We start from the raw sequence: 26,932 nt of genomic DNA, 5'->3' as shown, positions 1-26,932 counted from the left end.
ATGGGAAATTAGCTGCATTGTAAAACTAATGGATACTTCAATGATCAATTATCTGAACTTATGGATACTTGACATAAAATTATGAAAACCCATCTAAATCCAATTCCTTTCAATCGATACACGGCATTCTATCGTGGAAAGCCGATCTTCAAAATAGTTCCTGATTAGGGAATCCACACATACCTTCCTGCAAGGGTTCAACTCGCCGATTTTTAAGGGTCCCACTCCTTCTCCTGCACCGGAGTCCCGAAGAGATTTGTTACGGTAGTGCTTCCGAAGGATACATTACAGGAAAGGTAACGTCGGTTCCCCATTAGGGACGGACTGAATCGGTCTACGTGCAACGTGGCGCTAAGGACCCACATTTTCTTGACTCCAGCACATGTAAGAAATGATATAGACGATTTGATCTCCACATTTTCCCAGGTACATTTCTTAGGACTCGGTAAACTCCTGATCCGCTTTCGAACACAGGTAGAACTAGTAGTAAATCCCACTGTGATCAGATTTGGAATGCAGGTACAGCGAGAAATAGATCCCACTAAGATCAACTTCGGAATGCAGGTAGAGCTAGAAATATCTCTCATCATGATCCACTCTGAAACATGGGTAGAACGAGAAATAAATCCCACTGTGATTTATTTTGAAACACATGTAGAGTGAAAAATAAATCCCACCGCGATCCGTTTTGGAACGCAGATAGCGCGAAAAATAAATCCTACCGTGATCTGTTTTGGAACGTGGAAAGATCGAGAAGTAAATCCTACCGTGATCCTCTTTGGAATGCAAGTAAAACGAGAAATAAATTCCACCTCACTACTGAGGATTCAAACGACCAACCAACTGCAATAATCGTACTGAAAACGGTTTTCTTCATTCAAAAATCGATTTTGAGAAAAAATGAAACTTCATGAAAATAATGTTTGCCTTTCCAATTCGTTTTTGCTGTTTTATCTACTGATTTTTTGTTTCAAAAATAGCAATGCAATCGTAAGTTGAATATTATATTTACTCTTTATTTAATAGTTTTCATTAGCTAAGACTACGGTATTTAATCTAGGGCACACGATGACCTCTTAGAGAGCTCGTAATTGATTTGATTTTTTTTTGAGTTTAACATCTCGTTCAACAGCGAGGCTATAGGAGACGTAGATCTACTATTGAACGTGGAATCCGATGGGCTCCCGCCGTGAATCGAACCCGGATCTCCCACGCCAAAGGCGGTGTACGCTAACTGCTTAGCCACAAAGGAGCTCGGTAAGAAATATTAATTAAAAAGGGAGTAATAAAAAGCAGCTTCGCCCTTTTCCATTGTTTTGCAGTGGTGTGTTTACGGGTGTACAAGAACGAACATGTTTCGTGATTTCTTTAAATATCGTAGCATACGCTTGTAGTATTTACTTTCATTTTCTAAAAGTAATAACATACATTTAATAGGATATGTGGAACTAAAAATTAAGTTGTTCATCAATCCCCAGTTTCAATATAACTTCTTCAGAATAAGCCTCATTATTCATTACTATGATTAATATTATCTTTTGTATTTATTTGTTTTGCAATTTGTTATTAAATAATCTGATCACACAATCTTCCAGACAACTTTAAGATGTTCATGAGCAAGGAATCAAATCTTACATCTTCGTTTAAGAATATAAAGGGCTAGTACCTACTAGTGTTGCTCTTATCAATTTACTTCATAGTAATTTGAAATACGATATACGGTATTTTAATTGAAAAAGATATTATCCTATTAGTTATACAACCTTTCGTCAAACAAAACGTTAGAAGCAACCAGGGAAACTAACATTAATATACAAATATTCAGATCATGTCTTGTCCCCCCCACACTTTTAACGTCCAATCGCCGCCACTGAACGTAGTTGTATTAAATTTATAGCATGATTCCTATGTTTAAAGTAAAATTGGATTGTTTAAGTAATTAGTAATAAATTCTATAATTTATTATTGTTATAGTTACCTATAATTTAAATTAAGGATAGTTTGAATTGATAGGGGTCATTTTTGTCTGCTTAAATAAGTTATTGTGAAATATACTGCAAAATAGTGCACTTTATTTGAGTGTTTACATTTTACTTCTTTCTTCTAGACTGTGTCGAATACGTTTGCATTGGCCATCCAGCACTACTTTTAATGTAGCAAATCATGACTTAACTTCGAGAAAGAACAGTATCAATAGCTTTTTTCATAGACATGCATAACAGGGATTCACAATCAATAATGTACACAAAATGTTATTGAAGCACCCTGTGATATACATTCAAACTTATGTATAGCCTAGTATAACGATCTTACCAAAGGTAATCGTTAACCTGGTTCGGCTAATAATATAAGTAGATTTCGAGTGGTAGTAATTATTCACACCTCAAAATATCTTCTGTGAGTACATTTACTTGTATTCTCACCTTTTATACTGAAATTACAGAACGGTGATACCTATTAAACAGTTTTATTCGTTGATTCTTTATGAATGAATATGCACATAAACTGCTTTTCAATCGTACATGTTTGTTAGATAACTATCAACAACTACATAGCAACGAATTGTACAATAATGTATATTTCTTACATATATTAAAAACATTCTTCTTTTGTTATATTTAAATTAACACTATATCAGGTATGGTGCTTGTGTATGAGCACTTTCTGCCCAAGGTACAGGTAATTATTAAACGATACAAATTATCTCGTTATATAAAATGTCGCCCGACGATGGGACTGAATATAAAAGTTACAAGCGAGCTTGACTTTTATATTTAAGAACCACTGGTCCGTTTACAATAATGGTATTACACTACTTATGTTCTCTACATTTTGATTGCCCCTCGTATGTATTTTCATTAAATTTCATATATATAGATACATTTATAATAAAATCCTTCATTCCATTAATATTCATCTTTGACAACAAAGTTTCAATACAGATCAATATAATGTAAATAACCTTTGTGTTTAATCAATTATGAATCAAATTATAATTCTTCACATTAACAAGACAGAATTAAAATCATTTGAAAATTATCATTAGTTAATGAGAATTAAAGAAAATTAAATTAAGTAAAATCAAAAATTAAACGTAATCTACGTTCGAACAAGCAAAAGGAAGAAAATAAATCTATTTTTACACAAACAGAAAACACCCTTTTATATATATATATATATATATATATATATATATATATATATATATATATATATATATATATATATATATATATATATATATATATATATATTAGTCTCCTTCATTCTTATTAATTTGAGCAAGAATGTCAGGTGCAACTAGTCTCTTCACTAAACGCATCCATTTTTCTCTTGTATACTGGGTAGGCCTCCAAACCTTCAATTCATCTATATTACGAAGTCCAATTGACGTACCCGTTTTGGCGTTCAACAATTCGAAAACTTTAGGGTTTATTTCCTTGAAACATAAATAAGGACCTGAGAAAATGTCACAAAATTTGTAAATCTTCTTTAACAACACATTACTTTGTGGATGTTGTTTAACAAAAACTAAGTCGTTGACCTTGATCCGATATTTTCCTTCTTGCAAAGACTCTACTTGAGAATTACGTTTCAAAAATTTGTTATGTCTTCGGATTTTTATCATATTCGCTAAATTGGAAGAATCTAAGATTGTTGAATCTTCTAATTGGACATTAAAATGTCGTTCCACAGGAAAAATCAAATCAGAACCGTTATGTACATTAGCAGGAGACACGCCTAAAGTGTCTGATATAGAATGATTCAAAAGGTACGTGATTTGACTGACATGCTTGATCCATTCGGCATGTTTATCTTTACAAAAGTGTCGAAACAACATACCAAAATTGCGATGCACATTTTCTACAACAGAGCTACAAGGATGGTACGGAGTTACAAAATGAATTTTAATGTTAGCCTTGTTCATAGCCTTGATAAACACATCACTTTTGAACTGTGAACCATTATCACATAATATGTGCTCGATAGGGCCACAATGTGGAATATATACGTTCAAGATTTTATTTATGATGGCAGCGGAAGTTGCTCTACGCAGAGGATAAGCTACTACGTAACGTGAAAAGATATCCATGGTTGTAAGTAAATAAGTTTCTCCAGTAGCTGCTCGTGGTAAAGGCCCATATAGATCAATAGACAGAAACGAATGTGGTCTCTCTGGCGTTATTGAGAGCATAGGTTTTTGTACAGCCTGGTAGTTATGTTTAATTCGCATGCACTCAATACAGTCCTTGATATGATTTTTGATTTGAGCTCTCATTCCTCTCCAATGAAAGAATTTATTAATCAAAGCACATACCTTTACATAACCGAAATGACTGAAATCGTCATGATAGGCCTTTAATATGCGTGTTGTCAGCGTAGGTGGAATGCAAATTTTGTTTCTAGATTTGAATTTAAAATCTTTAATAAGTAGAATTCCGTTGGATAATTTAAATCTGGAATTCCATTGTTTGGGACAATTACATCCTTCACTGCATGAAGATAAATGATCCATGATTTGTTTATATTCATGATACTTCATTTGATGTTCTCGTAGATCTTCCATTGAAATGGTAGCTATTTCATCCTGTAAGACTTTAAATTCGTTGATGGACAAGATATGTTGTTCTTCTCCTGGAAACAGACGTGATAATGTATCTACGGGTCCATTATCTACCCCTTTGATGTGTTGTACTTCAAAATCATAAGCTTGAAGCTCTAACGACCAACGAAGCAGTCTGTTATTATATCCCTGTATGCTGTTAAGGTATCGCAATGAATTATGATCGGTAAGTACTATGAAATGGCATCCGCTGAGATATGGAGCAAATTTTTGTATCGCAAAACGTACAGCCAAAAGTTCGATTTCTGTCGTGGTGTATCCTTTCTCAGCTTTCTTTAAAGTTCGGCTAGCGCAATGAATAACGGCCAGTTCCTGAATGGTTGGATTAGGTTGCCAGAGTACTGCAGAGATTCCAAGTTGAGAACCGTCACACTGAACGTAGAAAGGGACGTCATATCGAGGGTGATTCAAATGGATGTTTTGCTTCACACATTCCTTCAACTTATTAAAACTGTGTTCTTGGATCGGACCCCATTGCCATGGTACTCCTTTCTTTATAATCGTAAATAAAGGCTGGGCTATCTCAGCAAATCGCGGGATGGCCTTGCGAAACCAATTGAAGAGACCTAATACTTGCCGTGTCTGTTTCACATTTAATGGTGCAGGCAGATCTTCTATGGCTTGTACTTTAGATTGACTGAATTGTAAACCAGAGGCATCAATTTGGTATCCAAGAAATTCTATAGAATTCTGCAGAAATTTTGATTTCTGTAGGTTGATAGTAAGGCCCGAACTTTCCAGTCTGTCTAAAACTATATCTAAGTATTTCAAATATTCATGTGGATTCTTTCCCATAATCAAGATGTCATCAGCATAGGTTATCACATTGCTGCGTAAGTCTTGACCCAAGACTTTATTTAAGCAAGATGCTAATGCCGCACTACCATTGATAAGCCCAAAGACTACGCGGTTGTATTCATATAAGTGACCTTCAAAACTAAATGCTGTGTACGGTTTCGAATCTTCATGCAGTTCGACCTGATTATATGCCATTACTAGATCTAAATTTCCGAAGACTGCATTCCCTTGTAAAGAGGCTAATATTTCTTCCACAGGAGGATACCTCACTTGTTCCAGATCAATATGACAATTCGTGCGTCTCAAATCTAAGACCACACGTAGAGAACCATTTTTCTTAGGAACTACATGTAATGGATTAAGGTGAATGCTTCGTGAAGGCCTAATGATCCCATCTCTTAACATATCGGTAATTTGCTGACGTACATTTTCCCTGTATCGATATGGAATTATATAGGGCTTGGTCACAATGGGTTTGTCTGTTTTAACCTTAAAAGAATAAACAAAATCCTTACAACGTCCAGGACGTTCCGAAAAGACATTCTTATGTTTATATAGGATATCCTTAAAGTGAGATTTTACTGTATTATCTGTAAAATCAAGACTACTTTCGAGTGACTTAACACACTCAGAAAACAATACATCGTCATCTGAATCCATCAAATTTGATGTGTCTTTCGTTAGTTGATCATTTAATTTACCACTTTCTGAACTTACAAAAACATTATTCAATACATTAAGAACATTATTATATTGACAAGCAATCTCTTCGGATTTAGGAAGCAGTTTCTGAACAATTTCCTGAGGTATGCCAGGTATAGTCAACGTTTGGTTTCTAAAGTCAAGCATGACACGCAATTGAGATAATAAATCTAAACCCATAATTAATTTTTCATTCAGTTCCTTTATTACAAGAATAGGGATTGATATTTCAAAATCTTGAATAGCTATTGTCACACGAGTAATTCCAGCCACTCTCTTTTTATGTTTACCGGTAAAATCAACTATAATAAGATTCTCAGCCTTTTGTAACTTAGGATTCGAATAATTACTAGTAATTGCTTTCCATAACGAATACGATAATAAAGAGGCGTTTGCTCCTGTATCAAGTAAAGCTTCTGTGCTTAACCCATTAATTTTGACAGGTATTTTAGCTGTACTGTATGATTTTAAAAATACAAAATTTTCTTCAACATCAAAACCATCATTGACAGTATCATCTTTGGACCAACAACGATTTACTACAGGCATAAATTGGTACTGACATCTATTAACTGCTATTTCCGAATAATTATTTACAGATACGTCATGTAAAAGGTCGTTTTCATCATTAACATGAACATGTAATTTGGAAGATAAATGTTCATAAGAGTCAATAGTTGACGTGAGTTTGACATTATCGCATAAATTTGAAGATAGATGTTTATGGGAATCTATAGCTGATATGGGTTCAACCCCTACCACATCAGCTGCAATTAGTTTAAATTCCTGCTCGTGTATGGTTCTAATAAAGTACATTGTATAGCACAATCATGATTATGCTCCGTATTACTGTTCTGTACAGGAGTTGCATCAATATCTGTATTTTGATGCGAAGCGCCATCTCTTGATCTCCAATTACGTCTATCCACGTAGTTTGCTGTATTCCTGGAATTTCGCCATGTATTTCGTCTATTTTTAAACCTATTTTGAGTATATGGTCTTACATAAGGATTGCCACGACTAATTAGGTTAGGCGGATTCCCTACATAGCTTTGCCTATTTTGTTCGTTCTGGTTGCTTGAATTTACTCGGTTTATGTTGTGCTCCCTATCGTTCACACTACGGATATTTAGATTCCGAACAGGTACAAAATGATCTGAATTATTTTTACTTTTACCTACTCCTGCTTGTTGATTCAGAGCATGGTATTGAGTTTCATAACATTGAACAAGCATTAGTAAGTGGTTGAAACTCATACACTGTGTAGAAAACAGGATCTGTTGTAACTTGAACGGTAACAAATTTCGAATTGATGCTATGATTCTAGATTCTGATTGCAATGGATTTACGACTTTTAATTCATTGTATGTATTTACAACAAACTCGACAACGGATTTGTGCAAACGAGGATTGAAATGTTGGTTTCTAATCGTGGCATCTCTATTTGCAAGCAAAAAGTCATTTTCATAATTTGCGATTAACGCTGCTTTAAACTCCTCATACGTACTAACGTGATCTCGTACTGCTTTAAACCATAAAGAACATGGTGGGAGTAATAAATGAGGGATTAATTTCATATATTGTGATCTATCTATACACATTATATTACACTCATCCTGGAATTTTTCTAGGAAAGAAGTAGCATTCTCATTACACTTACCACTGAACTTACTCATTGCACGTATTTCACTCATTTTTACGCTTAACTTTACCTTCCTTTTATCATTCCGTGTTCTTCTTGAGTGACAATTACTACCTATGTCGTGATGTGTAGTTACACCGTCTCTTTTCCGCCCATCTGAACTCCTCGGATGATTTTCTTCCAAAATAATGTCCTCATCAGATACGGGTGAAGGCGAGGTCATCTCTGGCGAACAAGGGAATTCCACACGATCATCAATCGTGTTATTGGGGTACGTGTTGTCCTTGATCTGTAGTGTCCTAATTTCCTCTTGTAAGATAGCTATCAACTGCGTGTTTGCACGTATCTGATTGGAGTTATCCGTGATCTGGATTTTTTGTTGATGTACAGAAGATTCTATTGCTTCTAAATCCCTTTTCACACCACTGACTTCTTGGATTAGATGGCTGTGACTATCTTGACAATCCTCAGATATTCTTTTTAACTTTTCGTCAAGCTGCGAGGTGATGTCATTCATCGCCTGAAGAATAAATTGTTTCCTCTCATCTGACTTCTGCTCCATCGTCTGCTTTATGGCTTCCATATCTTCTTTTCGGCTTTGTTCTTGCCGTTCTAAGAGTAGTAATATTCGATCTTCTAGTGTCGTTCCTGGTGCTGTACTTTGTTCACCATTATCACTGTCACTGATTTCTTTTTCCATTGTTTCCCCGTTCATTTTTCTTGAGATTATTCTACCACTCCTCAGTCTTGTCAAGTTCGTAGTCATTAATTTTTTTGCAGAAGTAAATTCACCCTTACTTAACTTCGGGAATTGAATTTACAAGATCCCGGGTGAGGTAAACCAAAATTTTTTATAACGATCTTACCAAAGGTAATCGTTAACCTGGTTCGGCTAATAATATAAGTAGATTTCGAGTGGTAGTAATTATTCACACCTCAAAATATCTTCTGTGAGTACATTTACTTGTATTCTCACCTTTTATACTGAAATTACAGAACGGTGATACCTATTAAACAGTTTTATTCGTTGATTCTTTATGAATGAATATGCACATAAACTGCTTTTCAATCGTACATGTTTGTTAGATAACTATCAACAACTACATAGCAACGAATTGTACAATAATGTATATTTCTTACATATATTAAAAACATTCTTCTTTTGTTATATTTAAATTAACACTATATCAGGTATGGTGCTTGTGTATGAGCACTTTCTGCCCAAGGTACAGGTAATTATTAAACGATACAAATTATCTCGTTATAATAGCCCTATTAAATTTTATAACTGTGTTATATTTGTTGTAAATGTATTATTTTGTATTTAAAGAAAAAAATATAGCCAAGCTTACTTCCTAGAAAGCTTAAAATCCGAAAATAAGAAACAGGCCTGTAGCCAGCCCAAAAATTTAGGGGGGAGGCCCGGTAGAAATTTGGGGGGGCCCGACCCAATTATATTATACTTCATCACCATATTATAGTTCATTTGCAAGCCTACCATGAAACTTTTAGGGGGCCAGCCAAAGTTTAGGGGGACCCGGCCCCCCTAGCCCCCCGTGGATGCGGGCCTGATAAGAAACAAGAGTGAAAGTATTGATATGGGAAATGAAAATTGGAAGACAAACAGGTGAAAACCTAAACCAAAGAGTATATAAACTTGTCTTCGACATAAACAAAGGGGTCACTTTGGTCTAGGTTGGTACGTCAGAAGGACTTACAGGCTTGAAGTGAGCATAATATTTATCAGTTGTCAGAGATCAGCATCCTTTATTCTGTAGGTGTTACTCTTTTATATTGTTACGTTTAAAAAAACTAAAACAAGCACCAACAAGTTCTATCTACCACTAACAGATTTGCACTCTTTGTTTAATTCCAATTCTATAGTTACATGTTTTTCCCTCTGTCTTTCATGTTCAATTGAATATTATTATTTTAATGGTATAAATCAAAATCGTGTAAGTATATTTGTTCTCTTTGTACTCATCACCTTACGAAAAGGATCTGATTTCATTAAAATTGTCTATACTTTAGAAACAATAGCTTGTATTTTTGCTTAATTAAAGATCAATCAAAAAGTCATTCATTTATGTTTATACCAAGAACATCTCCATTTTCTTTGATTTACCGAAACACCCAAGTTCAAATAAGAATATCAGCATTTAAATGTGTATTATTATGGATATACCTTGTATAGGTAATAGGGTTACCATCTTTTGCTATTCCCAAAGATCACTCTTAAGTGCGACACTCATTTTCAGCCTTTCATCGATAGAAAATAACCTAACCAGAAAAAAAAAAAGCTACCTTGATTTCTTTCCTGTTGGAGTTATAAATAACGATTCACCTTTTTCTGTGATCCACCCACATCGCAGTATCCTATAATTTTATCTTTGGCATTACATAGTACTTTTATTTTAACAGCTACATAAAAATAATCTAAGTTTGTTGTAGGTTTATTGTAGAATGTTGGTAGAACACTCCACGTCACTTCAAATATTGGTAGGAGACACGGTGGCTCAGTGGTAGGGCGTTTACCTCCGATGCTTGGGGTCCCTGGTTCGATCCCAGCTCGCGCCGTGTGGACTTTGTGGTGGACAAACACCGCGCTCGTGGGTTTTCTCGGGGTTCTCCCGTTTCATCTCACTTTCTTCATTCCACCATTTCACTCATCTCTCATCATCACCGTGTCCTTTAGCCTAACCGGCATAACCGTGGGACGTAAAACTTAAAGATTTCTTTTTTTTTCAAATATGGGATCTAACAAGAAAAGTAATTATTTGGATTTAACACATACTTTGCAATTTAATGAAGCATTCGTCATATATTGCATTGGCAGTACTCGCTTGAAAGCATAATTTAAATATCAGCAATGCGTTTAGCATGTATAATTACTGCTGCAGTCACATCTCGTGAGCGTTCAGAAGTACGTAATGATCTTTATAAACAAAGTCCAATACGAAGATGTCTGTTTGATAGTAAAGCAATGCTTCGCGTATTTCGGGACCCTTTACATAATTTCAAAGGTATCATTGACATCATGTGACGTTCAGCACTGATATTACAAAATCTGGCATGAACAAATTTGCTTTTCTTAATTACGCGTTTTATAGTCTTTTACGTTGCTCTGAGAATTATATTGCCGGCCCTCGTTTGCATTGCAGTTACAATATCAGCATTGCGATAAGCTTCTACAATGACCATTACAGTTGACATCTAGTGAACGTTTGCGGACTCTTACATGGAAACAACACTAACCAGCACATTCAGAGATACGTAATGATCTTTGTAAATAAAGTTTAATAATGTATGTTCGAACCCAAATACTTTCCTTGTTAGATCCAAAGATCATTTTTGAAGTATATGCCTTGATATGGGGCGCTTTACAAACATTCAAACGGCCCACTATGTAATACCAATTTTTATTTATTTATTTATTTTTTTTAGAATATTGAAATTAGGATAAGGCATACAAACAGGTGAAGAAATTGTCAGGATTGAAACCGAGACAAAATATAAATCGACAGGACACCACGATAAGAGCTCTCAAACCGTAACTGGCACGGTCAAAACAGGACGTATGGTCGGGTCTACCCTATGCACCTGGTATAATGTATCTACATATGACCATCTTACATACTTGGATGTATAAACATGATGTGCTTTTCCGTAATTGAACCGTTTATTTCAGTAACCCGTCAGCCGACATTTTTTCACAAAATGATTTTTGTACGGAAAAAGTTACACATACACTAGACACACATTTTAGTACAGAAACCAGTCACCTGCCAAGGAGTCAAATGAGTTATTATTAAAACGGAACATGGCGTTTAGTGCAGAAACCTGTCAAGTGATATCACATTACGTGTTTCTGCAGTAAAGCTAATGTTTACCTCTCTTGACAACACTGCACTGTTAGCGACACTCCTTGCGCTTTTGTTTCAGTACACTTCCTCCGTTCACATTTTTCAACAGTCATTATTGAGAAGTGTTGTGTACTGGTTAGTGTAGTACCACCCCTACTCTGCCCACTCCGGCCAATAAGATATCAATGTTTTGAGCCAACAATCATGGTAGAAACGAAAGAAGCCAATCAGAAGATGGCGGAAACGAAAGTAGCCAATCAGACGTGCCGATGCTCCGTTGTTTTTTTGGCTTCATTGTTTTAATAGGATGAAGTTACATATGGGCAGATCCTCTATTTTATAACATCCTTGATAATATCCGTAGCACAGATTTTTCCTGTTTTTTTAATACAATGTCTAGTAAGAGTTATAACGATGAACCTCCAGCAAAAAGAGAACGTGGTGTCACCAATGAAGACAAATACCAACGAAATTATGCAAAAAGCAAGAATCAAGGCGGAAGAATACAAGAACTATAAAGGTAATATGGTGCCAAGGAGTTCTATTTCAGATGAAATTTTGTACCATTGTCCAGGTAAATGCTTGACTGGAAGACCAATCGGAAAACGACCATTAGGAAGACCTAGGCGCAGATGGGAGGACAATATTAAGATGGATCTCGCAGAGATTGGAATACAAAGTAGAAACTGGATGCAGTTAGCTAAGGATAGAAGTCAGTGGAGAGCTTTTGTGAACGCGGCATTGAACCTCCGGGTTCCATAGGCCATAGAGTTAGTTAGTTAGTCCAGGTAAATGCTGTTTATCCATTGATGATGAAACAAAACATAAAATTTGGAATTATTGCTATGGATTAGATAGAAAAAAAACATGCAAGTTACACATTTGCAAACATTGATAGAAGTAAAATAAGTAAAACGTAGGGTGAAAAACAGAGGCGTATTTAAGGGGGGCTTCCGGGCTTAAGCTCCCCCGAAATCTTACTTCCTACAATAAAGTAAATGAAATATCTTGCATAATTTTCACATTTCCAGGAAAATCCCCCCCGAAAGTTAGCAATGTCTCCCCCGAAACAAATCGTAAATACGCCACTGGTAAAAAACAAAGATGATGCTGGTGCCAGTGAAACGTCACGCTCATATAAAAGAAGCAAAGCTTTTAAGAATAAGATAAGAATCAACGGAGTTCTTACTCCAGTTTGCAAAAAAATGTGTTGGTACAAATCCATGGAGTTTCTCGGGATTGAGTTGTAAGGCTGACTAACCTAGTTCAGAATAAGCTTACCTTTCTGGAAAGGTACCTATCAATACGAAAAAAAATATGACGAACTGGTTAAGCCGAGTATCTATACTATAGGTTATGATGATTTCTACGACATCCTTCAGTGGCCAACTACAGAAGCCATGTGTAACGTAGTAAGGGAATATAAAGATGAGTAGTTCAAGATAGATATACGAAGTGGTTTAGAAGGGAATCCAAAGATATACATAGTATTGTCTTTTGTAGAACACTGATACCGTGATTAACGTTGTTACTTTTCTATTCTAATCATGTTCCGACTTTTCATTTGATATCCAAATGCCTAGGAATAGTTAATAACTTTGTGTTTTTCTTTTTAAAACAGAATACAGCAACAAATGTTGTTATTTCGCTTGCAAACTTTTATGTTTTCTTCCGACACAACTAGTTTTATTGCAGAAACCCGTTAACTGAAATTTTATAAGAACTTTTGTTAATTACATAATAACTACTATAATCTAGTTACAGGCAACATCCAATTCGTGAACAAATTAACTAATACTCCAAATTTTGTGAAAGACTCAAATTTGTTATTATCAGAGTTAAAACGTTTTTTTTTCGTTTTCCCTAAAGTTTCAAAAAAGTGCATTTAGCGGGTTTCTAAAATAAACGATTCAATTTCATGTGAATTACAAAAATTATTTCCATTACATAAAATATCGGATGTAAAAAATTGGAGTAACGCACTGAATTACGTTACCAAATGATTCAGTCATATCTGAGGCATGCGATCAGGGCTGGTAAAGTATGTATGGGTTGAAAGGTTAGCTTTAATCCCTTGACGGCCACAGACAGAAATGCCCGTTCGTCTTGTCCTGTCCCTGTTTAATCTTCTTAGAATTAAACTAATTGACAGTAATGCAATAGAAGTTACGATACAAACATATTTACATTACTAAAATCGTATTCAGCTCGTTAAAAAATCATGCTCTCATATTTCAGTTTAAGCATTGAAGATTTTAAAGGTTTTTGCACTCAGGGCCTTGTGTGCTCATATGGTAAGCCTAGGAACCTCAAGCAGGACTTCTAGTTTTTGTTTAAAAAAGAAATAATACCATTTTATCAGTCGTTCTTTACTAGTTATTTGTTAGTTACGATTACTTAGACAATTTTCTGTAGTGATATGAAAAATTAGTTCATAAGTAGCTTAGAAAATAGAGTAGTGGAACCTACGAACCCCCTTCCTTGGGGTTACCTGAAACGATTTTAATTTGAATATCCGAATATCATAACTCGTAACTAACTCTATGGACTATGGAACCCGAAGGTTCGATGCCGCGTTCACAAAACCTCTCCATTGACTTCTGTCCTTAGCCAACTGGATCCAGTTTCTACTTTGTATTCTTACACCGTATTTCTGTGGGATCCATCTTAATATTGTTCTCCCATTTGCGCTTAGGTCTTCCTAATGGTCGTTTTCCAATTAGGTTTCCAGTTAAAATTTTAGAAGCGTTTTTACTTTCGTTCATTCTGGCTACAGAAACTGCCCACCTAAGCCTCCTAGATTTGATGACGCTAACGATGTTCAGTAAACGGTATACATTATGCAGTTCCTCGTTATGAAATTTCCGCTATTCCTAATTCCCGTTCCTCTTGGGTATGAATATTCGTCTCAGGATTTTATTCTCAAATAGTTTCGGTCTGCGTCACACAATATATTAACAAATGACACAAAGTTTTATAAACAATGTTAAGGTATTGATTTGTAATGAAGAATGTACTCCGGGCAATTGTATAATTTATGAAGATTGTATAATTTATGAAGATTGTATAATTTATGAAGATTGTACAATTTATGAAGATTGTACAATTTATGAAGATTGTATAATTTATGAACATTATACAATTTATGAAGATTGTATAATTTATGAAGATTATACAATTTATGAAGATTGTATAATTTATGAAGATTGTACAATTTATGAAGATTGTATAATTTATGAAGATTGTATAATTTATGAAGATTGTATAATTCATGAACATTGTACAATTTATGAACATTGTACAATTTATGAAGATTTTATAATTTATGAACATTGTACAATTTATGAAGATTGTACAATTTATGAAGATTGTATAATTTATGAAGATTGTACAATTTATGAAGATTGTACAATTTATGAAGATTGTACAATTTATGAAGATTGTATAATTTATGAAGATTGTATAATTTATGAAGATTGTACAATTTATGAAGATTGTACAATTTATGAAGATTGTATAATTTATGAAGATTGTACAATTTATGAAGATTGTATAATTTATGAAGATTGCATCATTTATGAAGATTGTATAATTTATGAAGATTGTACAATTTATGAAGATTGTACAATTTATGAAGATTGTATAATTTATTAAGATTGTACAATTTATGAAGATTGTATAATTTATGAAAATTATATAATTTATGAAGATTGTATAATTTATGAAGATTGTATAATTTATTAAGATTGTACAATTTATTAAGATTGTACAATTTATGAAGATTGTACAATTTATGAAGATTGTATAATTTATGAAGATTGTATAATTTATGAAGATTGTATAACACTAAATAAATATGAAACGAAAATGACGTCATTATTTTTAGTTTAACGTCCCACATTTATTCTCTTTAAGCTAAAGGAGACGGATGATCAATAGAAGTGAAGGATTGTGAAACTATTTTCTTGTGCTCTCCCATTAGGAATCGAACACAAGACCACGTACACCAAAAGCGGACGCGTTACCCACTAGACCAGAAGGGAAGACGCTAAATAAATCTGTAGTGATATGCAGGTAAAGTTACGGATAGTACTCTTCTTATACTTTCTTCGGATAGCACAGTATGTGCTAGAAAAAATGTACAGGATTTTGTTTGAGAATACTTCAATTACTTGTTTATCATAATTACTCAGTGGATACAAAAGATTAAGAAAAAAGCAATAGTAATAAAATTAATTAATAACATTTTGAAAAAAAAAGAAAGTTTAAAATTTAGTGAAATTTGGAACATGTTGTTACAATAAAAAAAAGACTGAAGAAAGGAAAATATGAATACTTATTACATAATATGAATTAATGTTGTAACAATATTTGATACGGCGAAAATAAAATTGAGTAACGTAACAATTAAAATTGTAGCACAAGAATTCACAAGAATATTGTAAATTACGTATTACAACTTTGATTAGGCAATAAGTCTTCTTTTCAAATAAAATATAACATCAAAAGTAGAACATCAGAAGTTTAATTTACGTAATTATAGATGTAACCGTAAAAAATTATGTAAACTGTGTTTTTCATTCTTAATACGTTGACTGCCAGAGCGAAATCGGGTAAGGTGGATCGTGAGGCCATTTTTATTGGAGGAATATGTGTATCAAAATGATCATATAATCTGGCCCGTAGCCAGCCCTAAATGTAGGGGGACCGGCAAAAGTTTAGAGGGGGCCAGCAAATATTTAGGGGGGCCGGCTTCCCCTAGACCCCCCTGGATACGGGCCTGCATATAATATCTGTGGGGGGAACTATCAGAAGCCGGAAACCAAGGATGCCAAACATTTTTCTGAGGCCGGAAAATTTATTTCGCCCTTTAAAACTTATGTGCTTGTGCATCACCAGTGATTCAAACGGCTTCAAAAACAAGAATTCAAAGCCTGTGAATCACATATGATGCGCATGGCTTCGCAAAGTATACCCGCTGTGAATCACCGGTGATGCACATGGCGGTCAACGTGTATCATTTGTAAGTGGTGATAGGATATAGAATTTTAGAACGAAGGACCAAACAACAAAAGAACTTCAAAGCAATAATAACTCCGAACAATGTATTGAAAACTATTTGACAAGGTATTGTAAAGGAACCACTAACAAAATGTAGATATTATTACTCGATCATGGAGCGATGCGAAACAGAAAATTAGACGGAATAGTATTAACTGTTGACCTGGATGGCAAGGTAGTCTAACCTACATCCACATCTCTACATCCATAACCTAAATGAAAAACAAAATGCAAAATAAGTCGTAACTTCTACTAATTCAAATCTACAGTACAGCTTGCAAGTTAGCAATTTCATTGTAGCTACTAGCTAGCAAATATAAGCTCTGTAATATATTATAAATTTCAGTACAAAATGGAAAACGTGTTTCTACAAATTTTTTATATTATTGTCTATTATTGCACCCAGGTCCAAAAATTTCAAATCAATTGTGATTCATTTCGCCGTAGTTTTACAATGGTAAAATAACAACATATTTGACAGTGATAATTTAACTGAAGTACTTTACAATGCGTAGTCTGAAGTCTTCCTTTGTCTCTCTCTCTCTCTCTCTTTTTTTTTTTTTTTTTTTTTGAATTCTACATTTTCAAAAATATATAAAATTACAATAATCACTCAGGTATAATAGCAATAATTTCTGTTAAACTTTTATCAGTAAATTATTATTATTTCTTGGGATAAATTAATTTTTTAAAAACTTTTTTCAGTGTTTCATTTCGTCAGTGGTTCTTTATTATCTAATATATCAACTTCAATTTTTTTTGTTGCGTTACGATATTTTACCATTGACTCGTTGTTACATGACTAAGCAACTTCGATCTTTTGTCAGTAACTCGTCATTATCTAACATAACCTCAAACATCTGCCAGTGATTTGTTATTATCTAACGTATCAAGCTCGAACATTTGTTGGTGATTAGTTATTATCTAACACATCAATTTCGATCTTTTGTCAGTTATAACGATATTGTGTAATTTTTAATATCATTACTTGTATTTTTAACATCTTTACTTGTATTTCCGGGCAATACGTGCTAGTAAAATATGCACAAGCTGGCTAGAAGAAGAAGAAGAAAATATACGAAAGAACTACAATTAATTTTCTTTACTGATATTATGATTGATGTTCTATCGACGTAGTAATTGGATGAAATGTGTTATTGGTCGTCATAGCAACGAGAGATATATATTATAACAAAGGATCCATCTTATATAATCTACATGAATGTTATTTAAAAGGTGTAAAAGTTTCCTTCTTTACGTATTATAATAAAAGGTAATATCAAGATGCAGTGTTTAAGTGTATTTTGGTAAAATAGTAGACTAGATTTTAGACATATTCGAACTGTGGACGTTACATATAATTTTGGTGTTTTCCATCTCAGGATTTCTGGAGATTTGTGAAAAGATAAGTAAACAATCCCCTAAATAACTAACTTTAGATTGATTTTAAGATTACGTAACAGTCTTATCAAACCCATCAACACGGAATATATTTTGTTAGGGAGTAGAAGGAAAATTTACAGAAATATTAAAATGAGTGTTACTGGGAGTGAAAATACACATGAAGCAAGTGGTAATATAGAAATGAATACATTCTCAGACCTAGCTGACTTGATCAAACAACACATGGAAAATAATAATCATCATATGACACAACAGATAGAGTAATTGAGTATTAAATGGGATACCCGGATTGAGCAGACAAATCAGCAATTAATACAACGAATTGAACAGACGGATCAACAGTTATCACAAGATTTGTCACAACACATTGCACAGACAAACCAACAGTTATCACAAGATTTGTCACAACAGATTGCACAGACAAATCAACAGTTATCACAAGATTTGTCACAACAGATTGTACAGACAAATCAACAGTTATCACAAGATTTGTCACAACAGATTGCACAGACAAATCAAGATCTGTCACAACGGATTGAACTGAATGATCACAAAATGGAGCAGATTTTGCGTAGGTTCACCGAAATACAAAATTCTGTTGAAGTGTGGAAACTGTAATTAATGAACATACTAATCAAATAAGTGAACACAGTAATCAAATCAGGAAATTACAGGAGGAAGTAAACTCCATCAAAGAAAGACTTGTTTCTGCCAATGGTGTTCATGTCAATGCCCGTGCGAGTGGTGACAGAGTTCTTATTGAAAATAGGGAGCCGACACCGTATCAACACCGAATGAATGTGGAAGAGAGTGAATCATCTGGATATTCGATAAAGAGTGATAATAAAGTTAGTGTGGGTAGACACCGGAGAACAAATCGTTCATCTCACCGTGGAAGAAACAATCCTGTCAATCCCCGACATATGAAGAATATTAACAGAGGTAAATTTTTTCGTGTTAGTAAAATCAAATCTCTTACAAAATTTAGCGAAAGATCTGATGATATACCTGCCAGTACATTTATAGAAAACTTCGAAGATGAATGTGACCTAATGGGGGTGGATGAATGCAAATTATTTAAAAAATTATGGCAAGTTTAATTGCCTCCCTGTTTCACTTGGTTTAATGCTATCAAAGTCAATTTGCGTAATTATTTTGATTTTAAGAATGCGTTATTATCCAATTTTGAGAATGACTTCATGTTAGCTAATAGGGATGCATTAATTCCGAATAGGCATTATCATCCTACATTAGACCGGAGTATCACTGAGTTTGTAATATCGGCATACAATGAGTTGAAATCAATCAATTCTTTACAACCAGAATCAAGGCTAATAGCGTCCATTCGTATTTTGTTACCCTTTAAACTACAACAAATATTAATTTCAGCTCAGTGTGTCAACTTTAACCATCTTATTATGGTAGTTCAAAATTTTGAAAGTCAATCTATGATGCGAAACTATAATCGAGGTCAAATTAATCCTAATCGTAGCCAAGTTAATTATGCATCTGACCGTAATATCAACATTAATGAAGAAGGTGAATCAAATATGCGAAATAATAATATATTTCTTTACAATAGCAGAAAAAATGAATAAAATTTTACCGGTATCCGAACCGAATCTAATTACAGGAATAACAACAGAAATAATAATCGTAGCACGTTTAGGAATCAAACAAATAATGGGTTTAATTTTCCACGAAATGGATTTACTAATAGATTCCTAATAGGTGACAGGAATTTGCAAGATAGAAATCGGAATACTGATGAAGTACGTAATAGACCAGACTTACACAAAATTGCGCTACCCAATGTAACTTAACTCAATCCTCTATGGTAATATAACGTAATCTAATGTTGTGGCGTCCGAAAGAATATATTCAATTGATTCTTGCTTTATTTCACTGTACATACCGTTATGATTTTGTTTGTTATTTATACTTATTTAAATTCTATGAAGATAATATAAATAGATGTCACTGATAAGAATTTCATAATATATAACAAAAGATCTAGAATATGAATATTGCTTATCAAAGTTCTGATAACTATATTAATTCTTAATATGGTACAAATCTAGTGTATAAAACCATATTTATGTATCAAACAAATTAATCCTAAAGTTTTCGAGCTAATGGATGTAAAAACTGGTAAACTTTTGAGTTTACGCAATATTGATGAACTTAAGTTAGGGCGTCCCTCAAAATATACTATAAGTAAATGAATGCAATTAGTTAAGACATTGATTCCTTCTTAAGTTGTATCCAAAGTTAACCTGAATGACATTTAATCTTTGAATTAATTCTTAATATAATGATTTCTTTATTTATGATGTTGATTATCTTGTTTTGTTCTAAACATTGTCGATATTTCGTTTGTAATTTGAATGTTGTTTGAATATATAATGTATTTGATCCTGTCTCGTTCCAAAAGAATAATTATATGAACGTCATAATAATATCTTTTTCAAAATCTTCTTAGTTATGCCCGAGAAAATAATATAGATTTTGTTAATTTCTAACTTATGACAAGTATTAATGTCCTCTAAAAGGACTTAAAAATAAATAACTTTTATACCGTATTTTTGAATGTACCTTCACTTTGCGTCGATGAATTGTATGAATATTTAAAATAAAATTAATTATGAGAATTAGAATAAATAAGAAAATGATATTAATATAAAGAAATATGACATATAATTATATGAAATGTAATTTTTATATATACGAGGGTCATTCAAAAACTTACGGTATGTAATTAATATGTAATATCTAACGGTCCAGGATTCTTTTTTTATTTATTGTAAACAAAAAAGTTCTATTGTTCGGGCGGCATTATATAACGATATTGTGAATTTTTAATATCATTACTGGTATTTGAACATCTTTACTTGTATTTACGGGCACTACGTGCTATTAAAATATGCACAACTTAGCTAGAAGAAGAAGAAGAAAATATAAGAAAGAACTAGAATTAATTTTTTTTCTGATATTATGATTGATGTTCCGTCGACATAGTAATTGGATGAAATGTGTTATTGGTGGTCATAGCAACGAGAGATATATAATATAACAAAGGATGCATTTATATAATCTATATGTATGTGATTTAAAAGGTGTAAAAGTTTCCTTCTTTACGTATTATAATAAGAGGTAATATCAAGATGCAGTGTTTAAGTGTATTTTGGTAAAATAGTAGACTAGATTATAGACATATTCGAACTGTGGACGTCACACAGTCATTTCTTATTATCTAACGTATCAACTTGGAACATTTGTAAGCAATTAGTTGCTATCTAACACATCAATTTTGATCTTTTGTAAATGATTCGTTCAGTCGTTCTTTGAGAAAAAATGTTTCGGGAGGTACACTTAGTATACCGGGGAGGGGGCACTGCTGGTGCTATTCTATTTATTATTATATTTTAGACGTATTATTTATTATTATATTATAGACGTATTATTTATTATTATATTATAGACGTATTTGATCTCCTCCGGCGGGCACTCTCAGAGCTCCGCGGGGCAGTGACCCCCCAAAAAAATCTCTGGAAGAAACACTGTTCGTTATTATCTAATTTATCAACTTGGAACATTTGTAAGCGATTAGTTATTATCTAACACACCAATTTCGATCTTTTGTGTGTGATTCTTTATTATCTAACATATAACTTGGAACATTTATAAGCGATTAGTTATTATCTAACACATCAATTTCTATCTTTTGTGTATGATTCTTTATTATGTAACATATCAACTTGGAACATTTGTAAGCAATTAGTTATTATCTAACACATCAATTTCTATCTTTTGTGTGTGATTCTTTATTATGTAACATATCAACTTGGAACATTTGTAAGCAATTAGTTATTATCTAACACATCAATTTCGATCTTTTGTGTGTGATTCTTTGTTATCTAACATATCAACTTGGAACATTTGTAAGCGATTAGTTATTATCTAACACAACAATTTCGATCTTTTGTGTGTGATTCTTTATTATCTAACATATCAACTTGAAACATTTCTAAGCGATTAGTTATTATCTAACACATCAATTTCGATCTTTTGTGTGTGATTCTTTATTATCTAGCATATCAACTTGGAACACTTGTAAGCGATGAGTTATTACCTAACACACCAATTTTGAAATTTTGTCCGTGATCCGTTATTATCTATATTTCGAATTTTTGTAATTGTATTATTATGATCTTTAACACATCAACTTAAGAGTATAACTCTTTGTCTATTATCCTATGAAATCAACATTTTTTTTCACAAAAATTAATTGACGAAATAAGGAATGTCCATAAATAAACAGATTGTTGTAAGAATGCACTAATGGTGATTTCAGAGTTTTCCCTGTGACGGGGTATTTTGAACACTCGACCGGTACTTTGAACACACAAGGGGTGAAAACTAGTGCACTATGAGAATACTCGGAAACCTCATTTACCATGAATGGAAATATACGCTGCAGAGAGGAATTTTGGAGCTTCAGGAGGTAATTCTCCCCGAATTACTCCCTTAAATCATAATTGGACTGTACTGTTTGATTTTTTAAAAATAAAGGTGCAAAAATCTAAGTGTATATTGATTTATGAGATTTGTAAAGAAAAGCGTATAGGTATCTTCCAATATGTTAAGAATAAGAATATGCTGGCAGAATCGCAGTGCTTTAATATCAAAAGTATCGTATAAGCAGATAGTGCACGTTGAACTGGCCTGATACGTGGTCATCACAGCTGCACCCACTACATTAATTCTGGTTACCTAGATCGGAGTTCCCTGCTTCTTAATTCAATTTAGCTCCCTCATTTCTATAAGATACTAAGTAGACACATAAGAATTATCTGCCCTACTCTGAAATCCAACCAAACACCAGACGTACGTGCTCTAATCTTTTGGTTCCATGGCAGTATCAATAATTAACAATAATAGACTAATAATAAATGATTCGATTTCCGGCAGGACCTCAAGTGGTTCGGAGTCCACGTTAATCAGTAGGTCCACGTCTCATATAGCCTTGCTGCTGAACGGGACGTTAAAATCAACTTCAACTAATAATAAATGAAATAGAATCTTTAATCTAACATCTCCTGTTATCATTTTAGACTAAAGAAGACAGTTGATTGGTGGAAGTGAATGAGTATGAAAAAATTGGTGAAATGAGAATGTGGGTGAGAACAGACCTGAGATCAAACGAGAGGTGAATTAATAATAATAATAATAATAATAATAATAATAATAATAATAATAATAATAATAATAATAATAATAATAATAATCATAATAATTACAATAAGGATGTATGATATTGAATTATCTAAAATTAGTATAGATGTCATGAAAGCCGGATCCAGGATTGTCTGAGGGGGAGTGCACAATAATTACCAAAATAACCAATCACACTGAAACTCTTCAAAGTGACATGTGACAATATTCTTTGCCCCTGACAACACTGATGCATAGAACGGAGGAAAGTATTTTAAACAGGGCAGTAAGAATTATGCAGGAAAAAAAATGTTCTCTCCTCCTGGCTTGTCTTTTTTTTCCCCTACTTGACAAGTACTGTATTGTTTTCCTTGGTGAATCCTTTTCTTTCAACCTTCTGAAAATCGACTTAAATCCATTGCTTTTTGCAAAGCCCAAAGCTCTGCTTTCTTTTAAGCCCGAAACGGAAATCTGATGGTAAAAAGTTTCGGAAAGTATTGATATTTTCACTGCTAGCTTCTCATTTTAGATACTGTATATTTACAACGAAGGGGGGTGGGGTGCACGTGCACCTTTGCACCCCCCCTGAATTCGGTTCTGGATGTCATCAGGTATGTGTTTGTTTGTTTGTTTGTGTGTACGGCGAATTCTTTCATCTTCATTTGATTGTTTTAACCATTGTGTCCCTTATCTTAAAGGGCATAAACACGAGAAGTTAAACCCAAAGGTTTTTGTGTGTATAGAAATTGTTTTGTTTTGTTTGTTTGTTTTTCTCTCTTTTTACAAATTTCGTTTCATATTCCTGAACATAACAAACAACAAGTAAGACTTCATTAGCCTCAAGTACAAGTAAGACTCTTGTAATTGACGCTAACAATTCCGGTTCAATAACCTTTATGAATTGTAAGTACAATGACAGAGAGATGTCAATCGGCAAATATGGATGATCAAGCAATTTGTATTCTATTCTAAGCAAGCACATTTTTGCCTGATAATTTTCTGTCATATCAGATAAATTCTGAGATGAAACTTCAAATACTGTGATTTTGACTAGTTTTCACGAACGATATTCTTTCCGACAATTCTTACTTGTGGGTCTGAGTTTGATTTCCAGTGAAAGCAAAGCTTTCAAAATTTATTTTCTAAAAAATGTTAGTCCCCCTCTCCCCCCAAAAAATATAACAAATACTAATTATTACAGTTATAAATTCTGATATTATAGTTCTAAATACCGAAGTCTAATGTGTAAACAAAAACATGTGAAAGAGTTTGAAACTGAAAAATAATCAAAAGGAATAAGGTAATAGTACTTACCTTTTTAAATAGCTGAGGTCTGTTGTCAAATTGTTGTTGATCAGGATTTGTGCTGCTGGAAGAAGTGCTGGGTTGCTGATCCGTACCGTTATTCTCTGCAGCCGCCGGTGGGGATCGAAGTCCAGCCCTAAAGGCACGACTCACGGCAATTCTTCTTTGTAAGTTGAGCAAGGCTTGGGCTTCTTCCCGCTTTCTACTAGGCCACCGGGTCCCGGGCCCGGGACCTACGGGTCCTGTTTCTGTTCCAGAATTTCCTCGTAACAACCTCCGATTCATCATCGGGGTTGCAACCCCATCGTCGTCTTGCAACCCCTTGTCCCGAGGAGTCACTATATCGGTTTCCCATTGCAACTTCTTCTCCCGGTATTTCCGGAAGGCGCTATTCCAGTTATCCTCGTGGTCCAGGCTTGGAAGCTGGAAAGGTAAGCTGGTGCTTCTGTCACTGAGTGACATAGCAACACTACAATCGGCGGCCCTCATTTTTAGCTAAAAATTACTTGACCTTTTCCCCCGTACCTCACGTCTCGTCCTTTCAGTTTACACCCGTCCGAACTCCCAAAATCAACAAGCGCAAATCAACATTTGGGCTGGAGAAGGTGAAGGCGCACGCGCACAACGATCGATGCGCCGCCAGCGGGGTCTGCAGAATTGCATCTCGTTTTCCCTCACATACACACACACACACACATGGGAGTGAACGGGCTCGTTCTGTGTGTCAATGAGTCCCTAGCATCTCTCTTCCCTGACAAGCTCACTACTCTCTCTATCCAATCCACGAATTTACTACGCGCTCTTTCACGTAAGGAAGCAATACAACACCGTGTGTGCCGAAGACTTAAGAGAACGACTTACTTTTATACACCGTAGTAGGCTATGCAGCTGTGAATTTGGTGTTTTCTTGAGTTTTCATGCGTTTCGTTTTAAGGTGTCTATGAACTTTCTTCACATATAATCACATTCAAAGCACTATCCTATGTAGGATAAAATGCACGTTGCTATTTTCAAAATAAATATAGCGTGAATCTTTACATTAACATGATAAGTTTATATGTTTGTGGTCAAGAAAAAGTTTATATGTTTGTGGCCAATCCTTTCGTCCGGGAGTTTTCGAGAATCATAGGTTCTAGAAAGATGCCGTTTTCACTGATCGATTGCAAATTGTGTGTAGACTGTTCTATTCTAATTGAATATTTAAAAACATTGCCGTGATTTCTATATTACATTTTAGGGGCACACTTGTGTTTAATTTAAAAACAACAACATCGTATCCTACGAGTTATACATTCCAACACCAAACATTTGTATACAGGGTCAGTATATCTCTCCGGCGTTTGTTTCATGGCCAAACGATCATGAAAAACAAAGGATAATCATTTTTCCAGTCTAAGATGAATCTATTGTTTGGAGTGTCTTGCCTATGAACACTATATATCACTGAACCTATAATTAATTGTGTGTGTAATGTATTTGCTTATTACATACTGCATGCAAGAAGAAAGAAAATACTTATCATACATGAATTATTAACTCCAACCGGAAGTAGGGTCAAATGTTGCAAACGGTGTGAGATATTGAAAAAATAATCGAAAGAATCTCCCCTTTATGGTACCCGTTGCCGATTTTTATCAAGATGTCTTTCACTTGTGTCTGTAAAGAGTCATGTACAGATGTTGTGAGGAATATGTGAATGATGCACTGTGTAGAGAGCGCAGTTTTAGCTAGTGTTTATATTGAGAAATTAGTGGACATAGCCCCCAGAACATAAAAGCACTTACTGTGACTGAAAGTAGAGTGGAAAGAATCACCTGTTTTGCAGACGCTTATGGTATCTACTTTTTCGGAGGATTTTTTTTTCTTATTTTACATTTTATTTACATTTTGATAACCTATATGACTTTTAAATCCTTTAATGGGAAGCACATATTCAAACGCGCTTCTGCGACTATCGTGAATTGGGAACTGCATTTGCAGAGTGTCTCATGAAATGAAATGAAATCTTTAAGTTTTACGTCCCACGGTTATACCGGTTAGGCTAAAGGAGACGGTGAAGATGAGAAATGAATGAAATGGTGGAATGAAGAAAGTGGGAGGAAACGGGAGAACCCCGAGAAAACCCACGAGCACGATGTTTGTCCATCACGAAGTCCACACGGCGCGAGCTGGGATCGAACCAGGGACCCCAAGCACCGGAGGTGAACGCTCTACCACTGAGCCACCGTGCCCCCCTAGAGAGTCTCATATAAAGAATTTTTTCATGGAATGCGTCTATAGACATAGTTCCAGTCTTCTCCACGGTTCTGCCGATTTTTA

General features: G+C 34.2%; 1 protein-coding gene across 1 annotated transcript in view; it reads right to left on the bottom strand.

The window, feature by feature from the left end:
* Positions 1 to 25,164, bottom strand: part of LOC145688824 (uncharacterized) — a 176,202-nt gene extending 151,038 nt beyond the window's left edge. The window contains exon 1 of the mRNA XM_081762995.1: positions 24,623 to 25,164. Within this exon, the coding sequence (XP_081619121.1) occupies positions 24,623 to 25,102 (480 nt within the window). The 5' untranslated portion in view covers positions 25,103 to 25,164. The remainder of the gene's footprint in view (positions 1 to 24,622) is intronic.
* Positions 25,165 to 26,932: the final 1,768 nt, after the last annotated feature.

The sequence above is a fragment of the Thermobia domestica genome, chromosome 7 (assembly GCF_964235325.1).
Source record: "Thermobia domestica chromosome 7, izTheDome1.hap1.1, whole genome shotgun sequence".
NCBI classification, from domain to species: Eukaryota; Metazoa; Arthropoda; class Insecta; order Zygentoma; family Lepismatidae; genus Thermobia; species Thermobia domestica.
The sequence above is the reverse complement of the archived record's forward strand: the minus strand, read 5'-3'. Positions and strand labels throughout refer to the sequence as shown.